The 20062-nt window shown below is 37.5% G+C and overlaps 2 protein-coding genes across 2 annotated transcripts; one reads left to right on the top strand and one right to left on the bottom strand.

The window, feature by feature from the left end:
* Nucleotides 1-390: 390 nt before the first annotated feature.
* On the top strand, nt 391-3786 carry psmg2 (proteasome assembly chaperone 2). The gene is made up of 7 exons (XM_023345107.1): nt 391-710; nt 1268-1439; nt 1542-1600; nt 2138-2256; nt 2351-2527; nt 3341-3461; nt 3553-3786. Exons 1-7 carry the CDS (start codon nt 654-656, stop codon nt 3634-3636), a joined length of 789 nt encoding a protein of 262 aa, XP_023200875.1. The 5' UTR covers nt 391-653; the 3' UTR covers nt 3637-3786.
* A 326-nt stretch (nt 3787-4112) lies between these two features.
* Nucleotides 4113-17871, bottom strand: LOC102229317 (tyrosine-protein phosphatase non-receptor type 2-like). Its single transcript, XM_023345106.1, has 10 exons — nt 17623-17871; nt 15580-15670; nt 15378-15478; nt 14063-14161; nt 13057-13194; nt 11742-11951; nt 10208-10369; nt 9634-9842; nt 8559-8654; nt 4113-4883 (listed from the first exon to the last, which is right to left on the bottom strand). Exons 1-10 carry the CDS (start codon nt 17707-17709, stop codon nt 4862-4864), a joined length of 1215 nt encoding a protein of 404 aa, XP_023200874.1. The 5' UTR covers nt 17710-17871; the 3' UTR covers nt 4113-4861.
* Between the last annotated feature and the right edge of the window lie 2191 nt (nt 17872-20062).

Raw genomic sequence — 20062 nt, 5'->3', positions numbered from 1 at the left:
AATTAATTTCTCATTTGTTTATTTACTTACTTGTCTTGTCAATAAATCTTGTGGTTTATTGAAATGTCATTCAAAGCACTACATATTGAATAAGTTATTTATTTTTTAAATTGGATTGTGACACGTTTGGCCCTAGATAGTATCTAGATCCCGGAGAGACAGCAGGAGTTTGCTGTCTATCCGGGTTTAATCAGCGCATAATCTCCGCTTTCCCCACGGATGCGGCGTTTACCTCGCCGGCAGAAAAATAGTGCAGGGCCACCACTTGTTTTGTTGCCTATTAATTTGCCTGGACATAATACAAACTACAATTTAAAAAGGTATATGTTGGTATTAAGCTTACTCACATAATTGGTTGAAATAATGTAAGTGAAAAGAAAATCAGTAAAAAAAAAAAACTTTACCACGTATATTTTGTGTTGAGGAAATTATATTTTATTTTTGCATTTCCTTCAGGCATTCACAGGCCTCCTTACTAGCGTTTCTGTCATCAGTCATCGACAGAGAGGCGTCCAAAAGGCCCATAACACTAGCAGGCATGAAACTTGAAGTGAAACCTGCTGAGAAATTATAGTTTTACCTGATCCAGCTTCATTTAAACAATTTTTCTGCTCACTCGCCTGGTTCTGTGTGTTTTCCGACCAAAGAACGCCATGTTTATTTCTTCGCAAGACTCCCCGGCTGCCTTCAAAGGTTTCACCCTCGTCATGGTGAGTTTGACGGAGTTAATCTTCTGCATCAGCCTCTTATATCAGCAATGTTTGTGTTTAAGCGGTGAAATCTAGCAAAAGGACAGCTTTCTCTCATGTTATAACGTATAAAATAACTTTATACAAATATAACTCATGTTATTTAGAGTAAAAACACTGACTAGCTGCTTTTATTGTAGAATAGCCAGGATTATTTGGGTGCCTTGCAGAGTTTTTTTTTTAATAAATGTTATGCGTTTTTTATCTGAATCTTTTGATTTATTTCTAATGTTGTATAAAAAGGGTTAAGTGCTTAAATGAAAAATATGTAGAATGTGCCCATTTTTATCTGATTAATCGTCAAAATAATCGACCGATTAATCGATAAATAAAATAAATGCTAGGAAGAAGAGGTGAACATTGTCTTGAACTACAAAGTTATTATGAGGGTTTTTTCTCACGTAGGAATCAAGTGTGGAAATTCATAGTGATAACGTATTACAAATAGCACTCATTTTTTCACATAGAATATAATACATTGGAAAATATTCCTCTACCTTTGTTTATCGCCTTGACAGCCTGCAGTCGCCGTCGGTAACGTGGGTCAGCTGGCCGTTGACCTCATTGTGTCCACCCTCAACATGAGCAGAGTGGGCTACTTCCACACAGACTGCCTGATCCCCATGGCCGGGAACAACCCCTACGCCAGCAGCAAAGCGGACGCCGAGGAGCTGCACACTCCTGCAGAAGGTAGCACCACATCTCAGTTACAGCTCATTTTCCATGTTTTCTACATGCAGAAAATAAGTAGTTTTCTGCCTGGTACTAATCTGTCAACTGACTTTTATCCAGTTTACACAGCAGCAGAGCTGAAACTGGCAGTTCTTCAGATCAGAGCACCGATAATCCAGGTAAACACTCAGCACTGTGTTTTATGTTTAATTTTCTTTCCTAAAAATTATATAAAAAAGAACATTGTAATAATTTCCAATCATTCATTTAAATAAATATATATTTATATTTGTGCTGTTCTCTTCATCACGTATCATTCTAGCCTTTTGAATCCCTTTGGTAAGAAGCCATATATTAGCAGGATTGCAGTGTTCAAAGTATGTATGTAAAAAAGAAAAAAAAAGTAGGGGCTTATAGTCCGGAAATTACGGTAATTCACTATTCTAACGAGCTCAAGTATTTATGCCAAAATCCTGTTGATGGTGAAAAAAGACCTATTTTGTGAGGCTTTTACAATAATATTAATGGTTCTTTCTGTACATATTCTATGTTATGCACACTAACTTCAGACAATTATAACATCTAAATTGCCAAAAGCCCTACATTTATTTGCCTTGGATTCCTATGATATGTGCAGCTGAACTTCTGACCATGTTCGTGTGTCGTCTCTGTGAACACCATCATGTTCACGGCTCCAAACCTTGTTTTAACTGCAGACGAGGTCTAGGAAGTTTCGTCAGCAGCTCAAGTCCTGGATCAAAGCCAGCGGTTTCTCCAGGACGGTGGTTCTGTCCAGCAGCCATGCCTACCAGAGGGACGACCAGCAGCTGCAGGGGTAAAAATATGCTCCCCAAAATCGATTTTTTTTATTTTTGTTTGTTTTTCTATTTGCTTGGGTTATGAATGCCCACGTCTCGTTGGGGTTAAAGCATTTCTTTGAGGTACCTGATGACGCCGTCCATGCTGGCTGCGAGCGCGGACGCTCTGAAGGAGCTGGGCTGGAGGGAGATGGAGCGGATCCCGGCGTTTCCTGGAGTAGACGCAGACGCAGAGCCGAGACTCTGCATCCCAGGAGGCGGCATCACCAAAGGCCTTTACACAGACAGGTACAGAGAGATGCAGTCATTTTCACACTCTTTCTTGTTACAACCACAAGACCAGCAGAAAGAATACAAGCAGATGGTTCTAAGGATTTCAGAAAAGTGCAACGTGCAGCTCCTTTTCCTCCACCTCTGTGTAATAAGCAATATTCCAAGCATATGTAGCACTGATCTGGAAATACTTCTGGTACAGCGCAACTATTGAGAAACATCATTAATCATGCATGTGGAAGAAAGTGCTCAAAATTGATCTTATTGATCTACACATCAAGAAAAAAAACCTACACTGCACTTCACCTTGATAAACATCATCCTTGTTGTTAAATATGGTAGTGGCAGCATCATGCTGGTAGCAGAAACAGCAAAACCTGTCAGGGCTAATTGCCTGGTGGAGTTAAATACAAGGCAATGCTGAATGAAAACCTGCCAGAGCAACAGTGAACAAAGAATATCCATTGTTCAGAATGGCCTAGTCAAAGTCTATTCCTGAATCCAATTTAGAATCTGAGCTTAAAACTATAACTGAAGTTGATTTTATTTGGTGGGGGTCACTCAAAGGGGGAGCAGGAGAAATGCTTTCCACACTTATCAGATTTTTTTCTACTTTAAATTCATGCACTACTTTCTGTTGGTTTACCACATTAAACATGACAAAATGTAAAAAAAAAAAAAAAAAGTAAATAAAGTCATAGGGGTGTGGATACTTTAGCAAGGCACTGCTGCCTCTCATGTCAGTAAATGTAAAACCTTGCAGTCCTTTCACACATCAATGTCTGCGTTGGTGTCAAAATGACGCGTCGCCGCTGTGGATGTGTTCAGCTGTGCCGAGGATCTCCCGCTGGCGGTGCTGCTGCTCTTCTGCTCAGAAGGCGACAACATTCCTGATGCATTCGCCCTCGTCAACCACCTCAACGACTGGCTCCATCTGCTGGACGGCCAGGTCAGCCTAAAACTAGGCTTTCTTCTACGTCTGCAGGCATCAAACCAGAAACAAAAGTTTACATTTTTTATTATGTTTTCTTGTCTTCCAGAGCGAACAACCGAACAGCAAGTGGAAGATTCCAACTTCCTGGAGTTTGCTGTTTGGGAGCGGCATCCCTCCTGCACTTTTCTAATTGAGGATATTTTAGTTGCAAAAATGAGCTTAAATCTTTAAACTTGCATAATTCATCTCTTGATATTCCCTGCGCCGTCATTTCCAAGAGTTTTCGACTCGAGCTCTCCTGCGTCCCTTCCAGTGTTTTCCAATAAAGTCTTATCGGACACCTGCGTGTTTATTTAAAGTGATAACAACCTGATTTCACTCCTTTTAAATCCACCCCGCTAACTGAAAGGGCTTGGCTCGGTGCCGTCGTGTGTTCCTGGCAGTCCAACCTCCAAGTAATTTGATCCGCTGTCGTAACAGAGCAACTCTTATTCAACGGCCGGGCCGGCTGCCAGGTCCGCGGTTTTTGTCCGTCTGTTTGCATCACTGTATTGGACGTTGTGTGAGCGGGCCTGGTTATGGGAAAGGAATGTTTTAAAAAGAGAAAACTGTTTTGTTTTGTTCGTATATGTTTTGCTTTAAAATAAAAACGAGAAATACAGATGCGTAGGTAAACAAAATACCAGTTTTATTTTGAGCTTACACTCTAAATAAACTTAAGACAACTTAATTTCAAAAGGAGAACAAGTCATGAGTTTTCTGCAGCATTAAGATCTGTAACATAAGCTCTTTATTTTTCTCTTTACAAGCAAAAATATCTTTAATACACATCTTTAAAAAACCAACAGAGCACTATGTACATCATTGAAATATCATGCCACTATTACTTGGGGGAGGAGGCAGTACTTGTCTTATACCAAACCCCACGTCACCTTTAAAAACTTCAAGTAGATTTTTTATAAAAAATAGTACCTCTTGTTTTCGCCTCTGAAAAAATGTTTTTTTTTCTTTCTAAAAATACACATATGAACAGCATTACAAATTGGCAATGCGTACCCCCCCTACTGTTCAGTCTTATAAGAGAGGTCAGAATGCGAGGAAAACAACAAAAGCAAAACGCGGAGGTGAGGTCTGAGGAGGGGGTTTAAAGCTCCTGTGTGAATGTCAAAGTGTCTGCTGTAAACATTTCGGAGAGGATTTGGGGGAAAACGCTGAAGCTAAAGACATGAAGAGTTATGAGGCGAGTGTTGCTGAAAGCATGGGACTTGGCCGGACTAAAACCATGACGAACGTAAAAAAAAGAAAAGGGCAAAAGAAGAGGAGGAAGAGCACGGAGGTTTGGATAGAGGGGTGGAGAGCTGGAGTTCCCTGCCGAGGCTGGCTTCGCTGCCGGAGCCAAACTCAGGTGGAGCTGGTTAGCAGTCGCTGGTTTTCATCCTGTCACGAGACACAAAGTGGAAAAGAAACTCAGACCGCTGTGACGTTTCGGATGCTTGCCTTGAATCACTTCAATCGTGCGAGACGTGCAGAGAGTCGTATTAGATGAATTAAAAGCAGAATTTCACACTTTAAACAGAGGCATCCCACTCAGCACTGCAGATTATCTGAGCATTTCCATCTTGATGGTCTGACAAACGCAAAGCAGCGCAGAAATTGTGGAGAAAATGGACACCTGGTTTAGTATTTTCAGTATTTAAGACATTCATGGGTCAGGATGTTGTTGGTGACCTGCTTTTAACTTCTGCTGGTTTTTATTCTTCACAGGATAGAGTAATTATACAGAAAATTACACAGCTAATTAAGTGGCTTCTCTAAGGAAAACTGATTGTACTGCAATTTATTTTAGAGGCATCAAAGTATGGACTTAAAGTTTTATCAAAATAAAAATAACTTTTTTTAGGAGCACAGCAATAATAACCCCAAACATACCCATGTGTAATATTCTTCAGGAGACCAATGAAAGTGTGATTTGTGTCATTAAGCAGCAAACAATAATTACGTTTTATATTTTCAAATTTATTGATGCACTCATTGACCAAACGGAGAACTAATAATAATTAATTGTAATTTTTTGTGAAAATGATAAATGAATATTTATCAAAAATAAATGATAAATGCCCACATTTAGTAATGGGGGCTAAAAACAAATGCATGTCACACTTAAATGTACATTTCTACATCTGAAAACAATATTTTTATTCCTCATTATAAATAGTAAATAAGATGCAATAAGCTTTTTACTGTGTTATCACATATTCATCATTTAATTTATTGGGGACGAAGCTGGCAACTGTGTGGACTTTACATCCATACAGATAAGAAATTAAATGAGATTGAGATACGGTCCGTTCACGTACCAGAGCTAAATTTCGAAGTATGTGCTGTAAATATTAAGTGTATTTAGGAAAGCTATAAACAAAAACATGACTTTTCAGTTATAAATTAACTTTGTGAATAATTACAAACACTAAATAATGACCTGATCCTCATCCTAGTGTGGATGTATTGCCTTTGGCAGCAATGCTGTCGACTTTCCAAGGCCCCCAAAGAGCTTAAAAACAAAACAGGTGACGACAGCTTAAACAGTGATCACCTTTCAGGTAGTTAAGCATATATTCAGAGACAGATGGGCGACAATTTCCTGAGAAAAACTGATTCTCTTCTGTTCAGGCTTAGCTAGCTTGTGCACGTGGAGCGAAATCTTGCAGGGCAGCAAACGTAACAGTGATCCTTGATCATTTCCTGATCACGGACAACAGGAAATGTTATCGCTAATAACAGATAATCATTAGATTTCTGCTTGTGAAAAACTAACCAATAATAAGCTCAGAATCGTTTTAATTGTTTTAACTTAACAGGTTTTGTTGAATTTCTTTGAATACAGTGAACACTTTGTGCAAAAACCCTTTGGTGGGTAAAAAGATCTTTATTTATTATGTAGAGAATAAAGGCACAATAGAAAGGTGTAATAATGTGCCAACGTATTTCTTATAGATTTTAGAAAATTGAAGTTAATGCATTGCTGAATCCTTGGTGCACAAAAGAACGTAATCACAGATCCTTCCTCCCAGCAGCTGCTTGGCTTTATAACCATCACTGCCCTCAAATCTACCAACATTTTTACATCCAATCTGTTATTTGCATAACTTTTCCATTTATTGTAGACTTTTTTTTTTATAAACACAAAGGTACATATTGTACTTGTTTCCATCAGTTCTATTCAGTTTCACATTTATTTGAATCATAGCATTTCTAATAATCACACATTTTTTTCTGATGCTGTAAATTTCCCTCCACTGTAATCTCATATTCTTACTTTCTGTTTGCATACTTCTGTATTTGTGTGAACCTGCATGTTTTGAGTTGCCCGTCACTTTGCTGCTGGAAAATCTGGATTTCCCAGCTGAGGGAAAATAAAGCTCATTCCTACTCTATTCTAATCTGAATTATTTGGAGTCTTGGACGGTCCTGGACTTGTGCCCCTGACCTGATCACGGATAAGCAGGAGACAAAAACAAAAGATCCCCATGGTTGCCATCTGAAGCCATGTGAAGAAAACCTGAGGGTTTTGTTCAGCAGCAAATGTTAATCATTTTTCCTCTATGAACGTTTCCAATTTTAGTCAAATTGTACCAAACTGAAAAATGAGTCGTCTCATACTTTCTACAACCTGCTCAGAGTCAACTGTACAGAAAATGGGACTGTATGACTCAAATAAATAATATGTACCAGTAGGAGGTCATTTATGAGTTATTTTGTAGAAGTCAACTGGTCCAAACTTGGAAAAGAACTCATAAATGAGAATAAAAGTAGTGGTAAAATATACATCTAAATTAAAACTCAAATGTATTTTTATGCCTCTGTAATTTATGAAGGTACTTAACTACATCAACAACTAAACTCCCTTGATATTGTTTAATGACATGAATACAACAAGAAAATGGGAAGTGATGTGTCAATGCCAACGTAAGAAGCTAGTGTATGAACAGGCACTTTGTTTTGACTCAGAACAAAGTATACAAAGAAGCTTTAAGCTTTTCATACTAATCTAAAAATAACAAAAAAATAAAAATCATACATTCAGAAAAGCATCTCACAGTTTAAGCGAAACATGCTGAGACTCAAGAAACTATAACTGAATGTTAGAAGCAGCAGCAAAAGAAAAGTGATTTGTTCAGAAATTATCTCCTCTTTTTCTTTTTACAGAACTACATTGTGGATTCTGTCGATCACACCACTAAATTTGTACTTTCACATGAATTACCATAAATTAATTCTGCTTACAAAAAAAAAAGGCACAATTAAAACGTTCCTATGTTCAACACATTTGCATCTCGCTTTGGTTTAGTTCAGCCTGACATTTCAGTTTCACAAAGCATTAACCACAGGTGAACACAAATATACACACACCATGCTGAAGAGCAGCCACAACTCCAAACCGCACAGCCACACACACACACACACACGCACACCCCCACACACACACCTCCAGGTACAAATGTGGCTGATCGTTTTCACAAGCTGTGGATAAAGTTCCTCCTCTAAACGTTCTCCTCGTGGTCGTTTCTGTCTCAGAGGGGAGTAAAGACAGGCTGCCCCCCACTGGACAGGAAATGTCTCGTCATGTGCAGCAAATACACCCCAAACTGTCCAGGAAAACCACAACAGGAGAGTGAGACCTGATCAGAAACGATTGCACTTTCACGCTGCTCTTACTGGAACACCGCCGACATATCACACAACAAAGGGAGGCTTCTCAGAAGTGACTTCGACGCTGTGCTGTCATCAGAGTAAATGCTCCATCAGGTCTAACTGTAAGTCTTTCTAGGACAACAACACTGAGACGCCAGTAAACTGAAGAAATCTCATCAGGACTCTTTCTTCTTCAAATAAATAAACAAATAAATAAATCTGCACAATAGCAGATTTTGCAGAAATGCAGATTTTATGCATCAGCCTTCTTTCAACAGATATGATGGACAGGATCTCACTGTCTTCCTCATCTACATGTTTTATATCTAACTTTGCACTGGACATTTATTAGAAATTGCACAAGGTTCTGAATAAATGCAAAAGAAACACAAAGTGGTTTGAACCTCAAGATTTAATCACCTTTTCCTCTTCCTGTCCGAGTCGGTTGACCTGGACTTGCCTTGGGGTGTTTTGGTGTTGACAGATTTGGAGAGGTTATCTTCTCTGCGTCGTTTGCTGTGTAAAAAAAAAGAGATGAAAATTGGTTTAGTGACGTCTTTCTAATTACTTTTATGCACAGAGTACAGAATTTACCGCCTTCACCAAGTAACTCCAAATCATCCTTTATTGACTGAAAGAGTCATGTCTGAATACCCTGGACATTTGCAACTATGTTTTATGTAATTGATACCATTTTTTGCCAATTTATACATTGGCAAAATACATAAAGCATGGTGTGTGTATATTTGTGTATAAATGAATTTTCTTTTGAATTATCCATGATTAGGTAAAGTAAACATGGATAAATCTGTTGAATATGAATGTGAAATGTCTCTTTATTCAGTAGAAAGATTAGAGTTGGAGATGGTTTTATTTTGAAGGATTGATTGGTGTGTCTCTTGTCTAAATAAAGTGCAGTAGCAAAAAAAAACAACACGACCAAAATCCAATAACCCATTTTTTTTTTATTGGACCTCTGTCGCAGCATTGTCCAGTGGAATTCTGATTGGGTGATTAGCATTTCGTGACGACTCATTCTCCAGACAAAGCCTTTGACGAAAAGCCTGATGAACTTCTCCAAATTTGGTTGTGATAAATGTTTTTGAGTTTACACCAAGTTTGCAAACTTAAGTGTTTAGTTGCACCAGATTCTTTTTTCCATTCTGAATCTAAAGTGAGGAACGTCCCTCAGGCTTTCCAGTGAACAAAACCCGTTACACCTAATCCAGGTGAAAAATGAAACCGTGGGAGCTGAGTGAAAGTCCAAATCTCGATTCAGGACCATGAAGGAGGCACTCTTTTTCCCCTCCTGTTCTATAGTAGAATCTTAGTGTTTTAACAAATAGATATTAGAGATTTGGCATTAGCTTAACTCTTGTTCAATGGGAAGATAAAGTTCAACTTTTGGTCTAATTTTTCATAAATTATGAGATACATTTATTTCCATTAAGATGTTTATTAGTGCCGAATGAAACTGCATATATATGATACTGACTGTGTTGTGCTGCCATCCAGCTCCTGTTCCTTGCAGGAAGACTGAGTAGGAACTCTGCTGTCCTGTCTGTAGTCCTCTGCCTCCTCCTGCTGACCTCCTCTCTGGGTCCCATTGTGTCGCTCCGGTGGACACCGGGCCTGAGGCTCGGAGGAGGGCGGAGACTCCGAGGACGGCTCCTGATCTTCCTCAGACAACACACGCCATTGGTTCTACCGGTGAAAACATATGGAAGAGAGGAAGTCAATAAATGTGAAAGAGTTGGCCTGGATGAATCCAGGTGACAAAATAAGACACTAAAAACACTTAATTGTTGATAATTTGTGTATTGCCTAGAAGAAGGCTAGTCCCCATTTGCTTAGCTAAATTCAGGAAGCAACCTTTTCCTTTTTTTTTTTTTTTGCCCCAGGCAGTGTATTTTTACTTCCAACTAAAAATTCACTGATAAGAAAGAATCTGTTTATTGAACTGCAAACAATATATCTCAAAATATTACATATAATTAAAATGGATAGTAAAAACCAACACCTGAAAATTAAACAAATCATAAGTTGGGGTGTATGAATATGAGTCATACCTGCACAGAAGAGTCGCCCATGATGAACTTTGCTCCTTCAAGGACAGCCATGTAGGAGAAGCGCAGCTGTTCGGGAGTCTGGATCAGACCCATGCGGTATTTCCTCATCTTTAAAAGGATGTTCTTGATGTCCACTGACAACGGATCTTTCCGTTTGTCCATCTAGAAGAAAAAGCAACACAACTTGGCTCAGCTTTTATGGAGGAACTTTCTCTGGTGACTTCCTGATTTTCTGTGTTCTGCATTGTTTAAACAGGAACTCTCATATGAATGTGGATTTCTCAGTTGGCCATAGCAATTAAAATAGAGCAAGCACCTCGCAACAAAGAGTTTACAGTTCCCTGTGGAGGAAGACTGATACTGGCAGTCTAACTATTAAAATCAAAAGTGTTTTTTCTTATAACAAGAGATTTGATAAAGAACCACTCAGAAAGAAAACCTCATAAAGACCAAGGAGCAGAGCAGACAGGTGAGGGATAAAGTTGCAGAGACGTTAAAATCGGGTTCAAGTTGGAAAACAATATTGCAAACTTTTAGAGACCTCATGGAGCGCGATTCAATCCATCATCTGAGAATGGAAATAGAAAAGTAAAACTGCAAACCAACCAAGTCGGGGCCGTCCACCTGAATTAGCAGGCTGGGCAAAGAGAGCACTAATGAGAAAAGTAATCAAGAGGTGTCTGGAGGCATTTTATAAAATGTAATGAATGACAAAATCAATCTGTAGCTGTGCAAAGCAAAGACAGATAGCAATATTCGAAGCAAAAGCCAGGCTTACAAGGATTTAGTGCGCAAATGTGAAGAACAATTTGAAGAATGCGCTATGTGAACAATTTATAATTTGCTTTATCACATAAAATTTCAATTAAATAAGCTCAAGTAATGTAGCTAAATGGGAAAAGGTCAAAAGATATGAATGGTTCATCAAAGCACGTGGTCACATTTTATTTGACTAGATATGAAGAAGATTAGATGTTTTAAGGCAGCTGCAATACAACTTCCTATTGCAGGTTGAATAAGAATAGTGTAACTGAGTTTCCAGCAGTCGATTCCCATATTTCATGGCGTGATTTTTCTAGTGTGTGACTAAGTGTTCAGCAGAGGCAGCAACGATTTCAGATTGGACACACAGATTACAAAACAACCTCTTTGCCCCGTTTGGAAGGAATTAAGATGCACTCAAATATTGACATATAAATGAAAAACTCTAAATTCAACATGGTTTTATTATAGAAACTTTTATGTAAGATATGACTAAATTTAACAGAAAGTTTCATAAGCAAGCTGGGCGTCTGCTATGGGTTAAAACTTACCACATTAAGGTAAATGCATGGATTTCCAACTGAATATATATTATAAAAGCAGAATGCTATTTTCCTGGCAGTTTGCAAGCATATAAGACAAAGTGTGCAGACACAGCAACACATTATAGGAAGAACTGCTGCTGGTTGATGTGATAGGGCAAATAAAAAAAACATTTATTCCCTCAGAGGACGTATAGACCAAAGGGGGGGGAAGAAGCAAATGCACTTACAAGAACAAGGCATGTGTCTACTAATGAGAATGTCCCCGAGCGTCCAATTCCAGCACTGCAGTGCACCACTGCCGGTCCATGGTCCATCCCTAACGCTCCAGATTCCCGCACTTTAAAGAGGAAGTTCAGGAAGGATGCCGGGGATTCAGGGACACCGAAATCAGGCCACGTGGTGTAGTGAAAGTGATGGATCTCTCTCTTCTCGCCCGTCTGTGAAAGGAAGACGAATGTAGCTAAAATTAGGAGCAGGGAAATTACTACCCACTGTTTGTTTCCACTGATTCTAAGGTGCTGATTCCTGTCAGTATGTGTGAGGTTATATGAGGTTCAGTGAAGCGTGTTAAATAGCTGAAAAAAAGTGCAACAAGTTTCAGCTTCTGTTCATTAACAAAATCAACATCTGGTGGACAAAGAAGGTGATTGAGAGTTAAAAGAAAGCGTTATGTGCTTTTAATCTGTCACCAGTTGGGACATATAAAGTTTTTCTTTCCTATTTTTTTTCTATTTTAAGATAGGTGAAGCTAAATAAGGAAGAAAACATGTTGGTGCACATATCAATGCAGATTTATGTGTTGAAGTAGTCTAGTCAAAGTCCACACCTAAATCCAACTAAATGAGCATCTGAGGAAATGCTTAAACATTGCTGCTTCCAACCGATCTGTCCAAGTTTGATTTATTCTTAAAAGAAAAATGGTTGAAAATTTCCATATTGAGGTTTACAAAGTTAGTAGAGTCAAACCCCTAAAGACTTGCAACTGAAACTGCAGAAAAACCCAGTTTCACAGAATACTGTATCGCTATCAAGATTTTTATGCTTAAAAATGTGAAAACCATGCAGCATCTGCCTCCCATCTCACAACACGTAGTTGCTCAGTAAAATCTTAATTATCTTAATTACATTGAAGCTTGTATTAGAGACGCTTCAACATTTTTTTTAACAGTGTGATGCAATGTTAAAAAAATTCAAGGAGTACCAATAGTTGAGGCTATGGTAGAAGTTCACCTTCACATAAAATCCCTACTAAATACACTGAAGTTAGTTGTTGTACTAACAACAAATTGGAAAGGTTTTGAGGCAATGGCACCTAAAACAAGATACAGATTGAATATTAAATACTCCAAAGTTATAAAGCATGTTGTGTTTAGACCACTTAAATATTAAAGTTAAAATCATAAAACTGCAATGCTGCAAGATCTGCAAGACAATCACAACAATGCATCACTTCTGAAAATATTTAGGAAACACAGTGTGTCTTTATATTATCTTTGGATTAGTTCAAATTAAAGATATGTGCTAAATAAAGCAGCAGCCTACATTAATATTCTGCAGCTGCAATACTCTGGTGGTGTAGTAAGACTTGGTGTCTTCTGACAGCAGTGTGACCATAAAGCGCGTGTCTCTGAAGGCCATCTCTCTCTCCTCTGCCGTCGGCCAGTACTGGGCACACTTTTCCTGTTGCAGAAAGAAAAAATAAAAATAGTAGAGACATAGGCTGGACATTGTCCAAATAAAAATAAACATCTGACTAAGCAGGAGGATAATTTGACCCTTAGAATAATAGGATAAACTATGTCAAGCAACGGTAAAACAACTCAACTGCAATAAAATTACTAACTATAAACATAGTGGTTTGAACAAGAGCAATCATTTGACAATTTTCTCAGGAAATAAAAACAGAGGTCATGTCTTTAATCAGACACGTAACAAGAACATGAAGCTTGATTAAATTGATTACATTATTCAACAAAAAAAAGAGCTTGTTGCTGAAAAACCACCGAAAACACACACAGAAAGGCTTTTTTGCATTCATACTATCTGTGCACTATGTGCTCTTTATCTTCCATTTCCAAGAAACGGTAAATCTCATGACAAAGAGAGATCCAATCCAGCTGCTTTACTCAGAAAGCGAGGTCACAGCTGTGCAGTTTGTGAGAGGTTTATTTGAGTATTTAATCTGCACAACGCGGGATCATGGAGTTACAGGGCTAAGAGGTTGGCTTTCATCACAAACACACTACATCTTTCTGTCGTTGGTTAAACAATAATCTGCTGATAAAGTGTATTCATAAAAACATGATTCCTGCACTTTTATTATAAAAATCCATACTTCCCTACACTAAATTCGGGGCCACTTTAAAGCAGACATATAAGTGATGGATGGATGGCACTTTAAAGGATGCTGTGGGTCAGTAACTCACTGTGTAAAACTAATCATTCAATGGTAATGGTGCAACCACTCGTGCTGTGGTCTGTTTAGCATTTCAGCACATATCCGAGTACCGGTGTTGAATACTTTTTTTTTTTTCCATCCAGTACTCACTGATCCTTTCTCTATGACCCTGTTGAGCATGATGACCGCCTTCGTCTTCTGCTCCCAGATCATGAGCCAAAAGTGGCCGCAAGTGTTCTTGAGGGGGCCCTGTGGACAAAACAAACAGCACAGTTGCATGCAATGTTTCTCCAGTAAGCAACGCCATTAACTTCTCTAGTTGGCTGCTTAACATGTAGCAGCAGTATTTTAACTTTAGGGGCTTTTTGAGGGGCCCCATCTGTTTCCACTGCATTTACAAGGATAAAAATAGATTACCTTTGTAGACGTTTAACCAAAATACAGCCACTTTTTGAATTACCCCGAGTCTTCAGTTGGCTCATCCTTATATAAGCATTATAATTTAGTCATCCTGATTTAAACTCAGACTCATAACTATTATGCTTTTGGTAAATTTAACTGGAATAGACCTTTTCTCATTTTTTAAAATTAACAAATTTACCGTAGTCAAGGCAACATTTCAGGATTTCAAACTGCGCAGGGAATGTTTTACAGCCCCCCTGCATGTAATCTGCATAAACAGCATTGCAGTCAAATTTCACACAACTTCCCCCTAATGAAAATTAAGGGTTCCAGGCAATTAGGCTTTGCTGGAAAAAGGTTCAGAGTAACACGATTGAAGCATGACTTCTGATTACTATGCAAATGCATAGTATGCATGAATGTTGTGGAGTGGTTGAGCCTATTGAAATTAATGTTTTAAAATTAATAGTTTTCATCTTTATAAAAACACAGTTATTTTTCTAAATATTTCCCCCTAAACCAAAACTCTGGAAAAAGTATTAAAGCCAGCATCTTTTTTCCACAGCAGCAGAGAAAGAGATAAGGATGCAAATAACCATAGAAAATAATTACCTTGCCTTTTTCTATTCATAAACTGAACTTCCTTTTATAGCAAATACAGAGTGCTTAATTTCTGTACGTTTCTCATCTCAGGTCTAACTAGAGATATAATGTATTTGAATTAAAAAAAAAGTAAAAATTCCAAATAAAAACTTTGCTATTACATTAATTTCTTTTTGCATAATTACAGCAGACTGGTGAAAATCAACTATAGTTATGCATGCTTTTGTCATTTCAGGAAATAACCTAACCCCAAAGAAACGCTAGAGCACAAACACGCTAAAAGATTTTGTGGTAAAAATCTTTATATATTTTATTTGTTGAATAAAACTACTTAAAAAGTCAACAAATTATTAACAGTGAGGGTCATTGTAAATAGGTCTACAAATAAAACAGACATAAATTGGTTCTTTGAACACCACAATGACTTTTTTGCTTGATTGTTCCCACTGCTTTTACTTGCCTGTGTTAAAATGTAACTTCTTTGGGCGTCTTCCATCACCACCAGACTGGCGTTGATGTAGTCGTTTTCCGCGTTCTCCAGCTTGACCCGACTGTGATCAACTGCAGGGAGGAAAAGTAGCGGAAGGAAAATATTTTACTACTAGTTGTAAATTGGCAGACTTCGCAACAGGCTGGAACAGGAAACGCAAATGTTTACCCACATGGACTGACATCTCTGTATCTGTTTCGGTTGCGATTTTCTGGATACTTTGCCACTTTGTAAGAGCACTCGTGGGATTGATTCCTGATTTCCTAGAAAGAAGATCAAAGGTTTAAAACCGAGGAATGCAAATAATGCATCATAATTTACCTTGTCAATTCGAGTTTTGTAGCACTATTATTATAAATAACTTTATTTTTCTAGTTGTAACAGAGATAAAACAAAAAAAAGATGATCATTTGCTTTTTAAAAAATGTAATAGCAACATAGCAGGGGCACAAAGTCAAAGTTGAATCCATTTTTTTTACCCCACCAAGCATTCAATCTCTTTGTTAATGTTTAGCACTTTAATTCCCAAAAATTATACATTTTAATTTCTAGCCTAAACAAAGTCTGCTGTCCCTCAAAGAATTGAAAATGGTTTTTAATCCTAATTTAGATTTCACAATAGAATGAAATTGAAAGTTAGCTAAATTCCTTTTTTCCATAGAACAATTTTGTTTCGTGTTGCGTTTAAATGAGAAAAAATAGGAATATTGCTGAAAAGATATTAATAAATCAATTAGTTATTTTACTTGGGAAAAGGGTAGAACATTTGCTGAATAATCATGGCAAGATCAGAACATTAAGCCTTCATAATACTTTTTTAATGAAATTGTGTGGATATATCATCTTAAGTGTTGCTAAATATTGCTATAGTCAGCCCTACACATTTAATTTTTAAGTCACTGATCTTTAATGGGGGTTTTTTTATTATTGATGGGATGAGTCATGGTTAATTGTTCTAATTTTTTTCCTCTGAAGCTGCGCTGCTACATTTTCCTATGCATAGGTCACACACTGGTTCAACAAAGTTCACAGATTGTTGTGTAAACACAGTTAGATGACTTGACACAATCGGCTGGGCTTCCTTAGCCAGACAAACTTTTCAACAACTGGTATTCTCAACTTAGTTTGACTAGGCGGCTTGCAAATAATAATATATTTTACCACTTGAATTGGTTTTCCAGAAAAAAATAACTTGGTGATAAAAACCTAAAACCTCAGGGAGATTGGTGAGGAAGTTGTTACTGACAGAAATTACTTGGTCACTCCATTCATCAAGGGATTGTCATCTACCACTTCCTACCCCAGACTCAAGACAATCCAGACTTTTCTCATGTGTCCCTGTATGCTAGTTGACAGGCCTGCCAACAGATCGGTGGTGTGCCGGTGTATCTTGAAGACACAACATCTCCTACCCTAGCCTAGTACCAACGCTTTTACAGTATTGTACATGTATTCCACCACTGGGGGACAAATAAAGGATTATTCTACTATTCTATAATCAGGATTAAACTGCAATAAAATTGCTTAGACCTTAATGTGACTACACATTTGGACTGTGTTGTAGTGAGTTTCAATAAGATAAATCAAACTTGGACAAACTCCGATTCTAGATAACTGGATAAACATTAGACTTTTTGACCTGCAAACTGCCTTTGTTGTTAATTAGCGCAGTATAAGTAACCTAAACTGAAAGTTAACCTTTTTTAACCCTGAGTAATCAGAGAAACAAAATACAACTTTTAATCTTTTCGTTTTCAGGTTATACTTTTAAGTACGGTGATTATTAACTATGATCAATGTAAATAATCTACCAGTCAACGCTGACTGTAAACAAAACAGGAGCTGGATTACAGTAAAGCGGAGGACATAAAAATGATCTTCCAATAATGATCCAATGACGGAGCTACACACACGAAATCAAAAGGTCGACCGTGTATATTAGAGGTTAAAGAGAAAACTTTATGCAGTTAATTACAAAGAGCTAAACCCCTTACGCTGAGTTTAGTCTCCGTGTCAAAACATTAAGTTGATATTACGGCGTCATGTGAGAGTTACTTTATCAGCTTGGAGCAGAAAAGAATCACAAATAAGACCAGACAAAAAGTGAAAACATTGACTACAGCGTCAGAGTTTGTGTATGCAGCCAAATAAAATGCGCGCTCTCCGTACAAACCGAATTAGCTCTGTGCTAGCTAACACATGCTAACACACTTACTGAGTAAAGCTTCTGCCACCGGCCTTTGGAGTCCATGTCTTCAAACTCCTGGTCCATTTTCACGGTGGCAGCGCCTGTCTGTTCCATCCAAAGCTGGTTTATTTCAAATTTTAACTATCTACCTCATAACGTTCTCCGAGTAAGACGAGTTCTTAACCTGAGACTTAAGTCTTTCTGCGTTAGCATCGGCTCCTGTGCCGACTGTTTGTCCGTTATGTGGTGCAGTTGTCATTCGGGACTAGCCCCATGCGCATGCGCCACTAAAAGGGTCTATCTTGGCTGTCAAACACATAGACATGAATACGGTCAAACAGGTAGTTGGAATTACGTTTCGTTTCCGGGATTCGACTCATTTGGCACCGTTCCCAACAACAGCCAGTTCATTCAACTCTCCAGTTTTAATAGTTAATTTGATAGATTTTGTTTTATATCTACCTCAGTGTAAGTGTACAAATAACTTCTCTTGTGATGTTAAAAATATATATATAAAATATAAAATGTAACATTTTAATATAAAAAAATATATATAAAGTACTATCTGAATATATATTTTTTACCTTCAGTATGACATTTATCTTATAGAGTTTAACTAAAACACAAATAAAAGACAAAACATTTAAAAAAGCGAGAAAATGTGCAATAATCATTGCAAAAGTTGTTGAAGTAATTTTGAAAAGATCTATCTCATCTTAAGTTGGAAATGGTTGGTCATGCCCACTATCTAGTCCTCTTCAAAATCCTATTCTAAAACAGAATTTTTTTGTCTGTTTGTTTAGTTTGTTTGTTTGTTTTATTGTCTCTAACAAAATCATTTTTATGGTGATTTGGATGTTTGCGAAGAGGCATTTTTATGCTTCAATAAAATGTCTCTTTATCTTCAGCTTTCTATAAAACGAAAGCTTCAGTTTTCTACAGAGATCTGAAGGTCTGGGTCAAAACTGACAGTTTGGGGTTGTGGTCAGCTATTAACGTAATTTAATAATAACTCCTAACAGTTCTTATGAAACAGAAACATAGATTTCTAAGTTTCTGTTTCAGGCAAATATTGTAGCTCTGGAAACTGAAAGAAAAGGCAAAATAAGAGAAATATGTTGTGTTAAACTCACAAGATACTTTAAAAAAAAGCTTTTTGTTTTGTTTTGTTGCCATTAGTAGCATTTGGTTTGAATAACATAGCCCACTTGTGAATTATATCGTTTCCACTGGGATTTATATTTTTAAACTTTTTGAAACCTCTTACAATTCCTCACCAGACTCATGAGCTCCTACAATATTCTGTCTGAAGGCATCTGATTGCTTTTTTACTCACACTATGGTCTTTGTTCTGACTTAGGGGGTCAGCATTGTAATCCTAATGTCTGAGGTTTAAAGAGGGGAAACCTTCTTTTAAAAAACATGACAAATGGGAAACTAAATATTCTAATCATAGGTATCAAAGTTAATAGCTTATTTGCACTTGTAATCAGTTTAAATTGAAATACATGTGAGATTGTCCTAATTTATTCCTCAGCCATTTTTTAAATTCAACAACAAGATTTCCTTGGTTTCTTGACCTAAGTATTTGTATCAAACACAAAACCTAACTGCCTTCCATTAGATAAACCATTATATTTCATTTTAAACACCTTGGAGATTTCTATTGTTTATTTATAGCTGTGATTACTTTAAGAACAGGTTAAGGGTCACATTAGGATGAATCCTAAATAAGAAGTGGAACATATGCTTCATGGGCCACTAGGAGGCTTTGCCACCACACGATAAACATCAGCAAGAGTCAAGCCAAAGACTACTAGCAGGAAAACCTGATCCGCTTTAGCAAGCTGTCTCATAAATAAAAGCGCACAATTTAATTTAGTTTATGGATTTTTTTGCAGATGCGTCTAAAATGCATTTCAATTGATCCGTTATTAACACATTTACACACACCAAAAAAAAAGAAAAGAAAACTAGCACACATTGTACATCCTGCATCCACACACCCATGTTCCCAAATGCATTTTTAAAACAAATCATATTTCCTTTATAAAAGTATGCTAACCTTCAATCTCTTTAACACAAATATCAAACATTTTAGCAATGATAATATTCCATTAAACCATACTATCCATCCACCACCATATTGTGGTGGATGGATAGGAGCACAGATAGTGCATGATACACTACACTTATATTGCCCTTTTAGTCATTTTAAATTGAAATACACGTGGACTTCCTAATTTATTCCTCATTCATTTTTGTCCTGCAGGTTTTAGATGACTCTGCTTCACCACACCTGAGTCAAATGATCAGGTCATTATCAGCACTCTGGAGAACCTGACTACACTGAGGAGGTAATTCTGCTATTTGAGATATGTTGAACCAGGGATACGGCTAAAAGTTGCAAAACACCGGCCCTGAAGGCCTGGATTAGAAGACCCCAACATCATATACAGCTCTGGAA

The sequence above is a fragment of the Xiphophorus maculatus genome, chromosome 13 (genome assembly GCF_002775205.1).
Source record: "Xiphophorus maculatus strain JP 163 A chromosome 13, X_maculatus-5.0-male, whole genome shotgun sequence".
Classification (NCBI taxonomy): Eukaryota; Metazoa; Chordata; class Actinopteri; order Cyprinodontiformes; family Poeciliidae; genus Xiphophorus; species Xiphophorus maculatus.
Note: the sequence above shows the minus strand (reverse complement) of the source record. Positions and strands in the feature narration are given on the sequence as shown.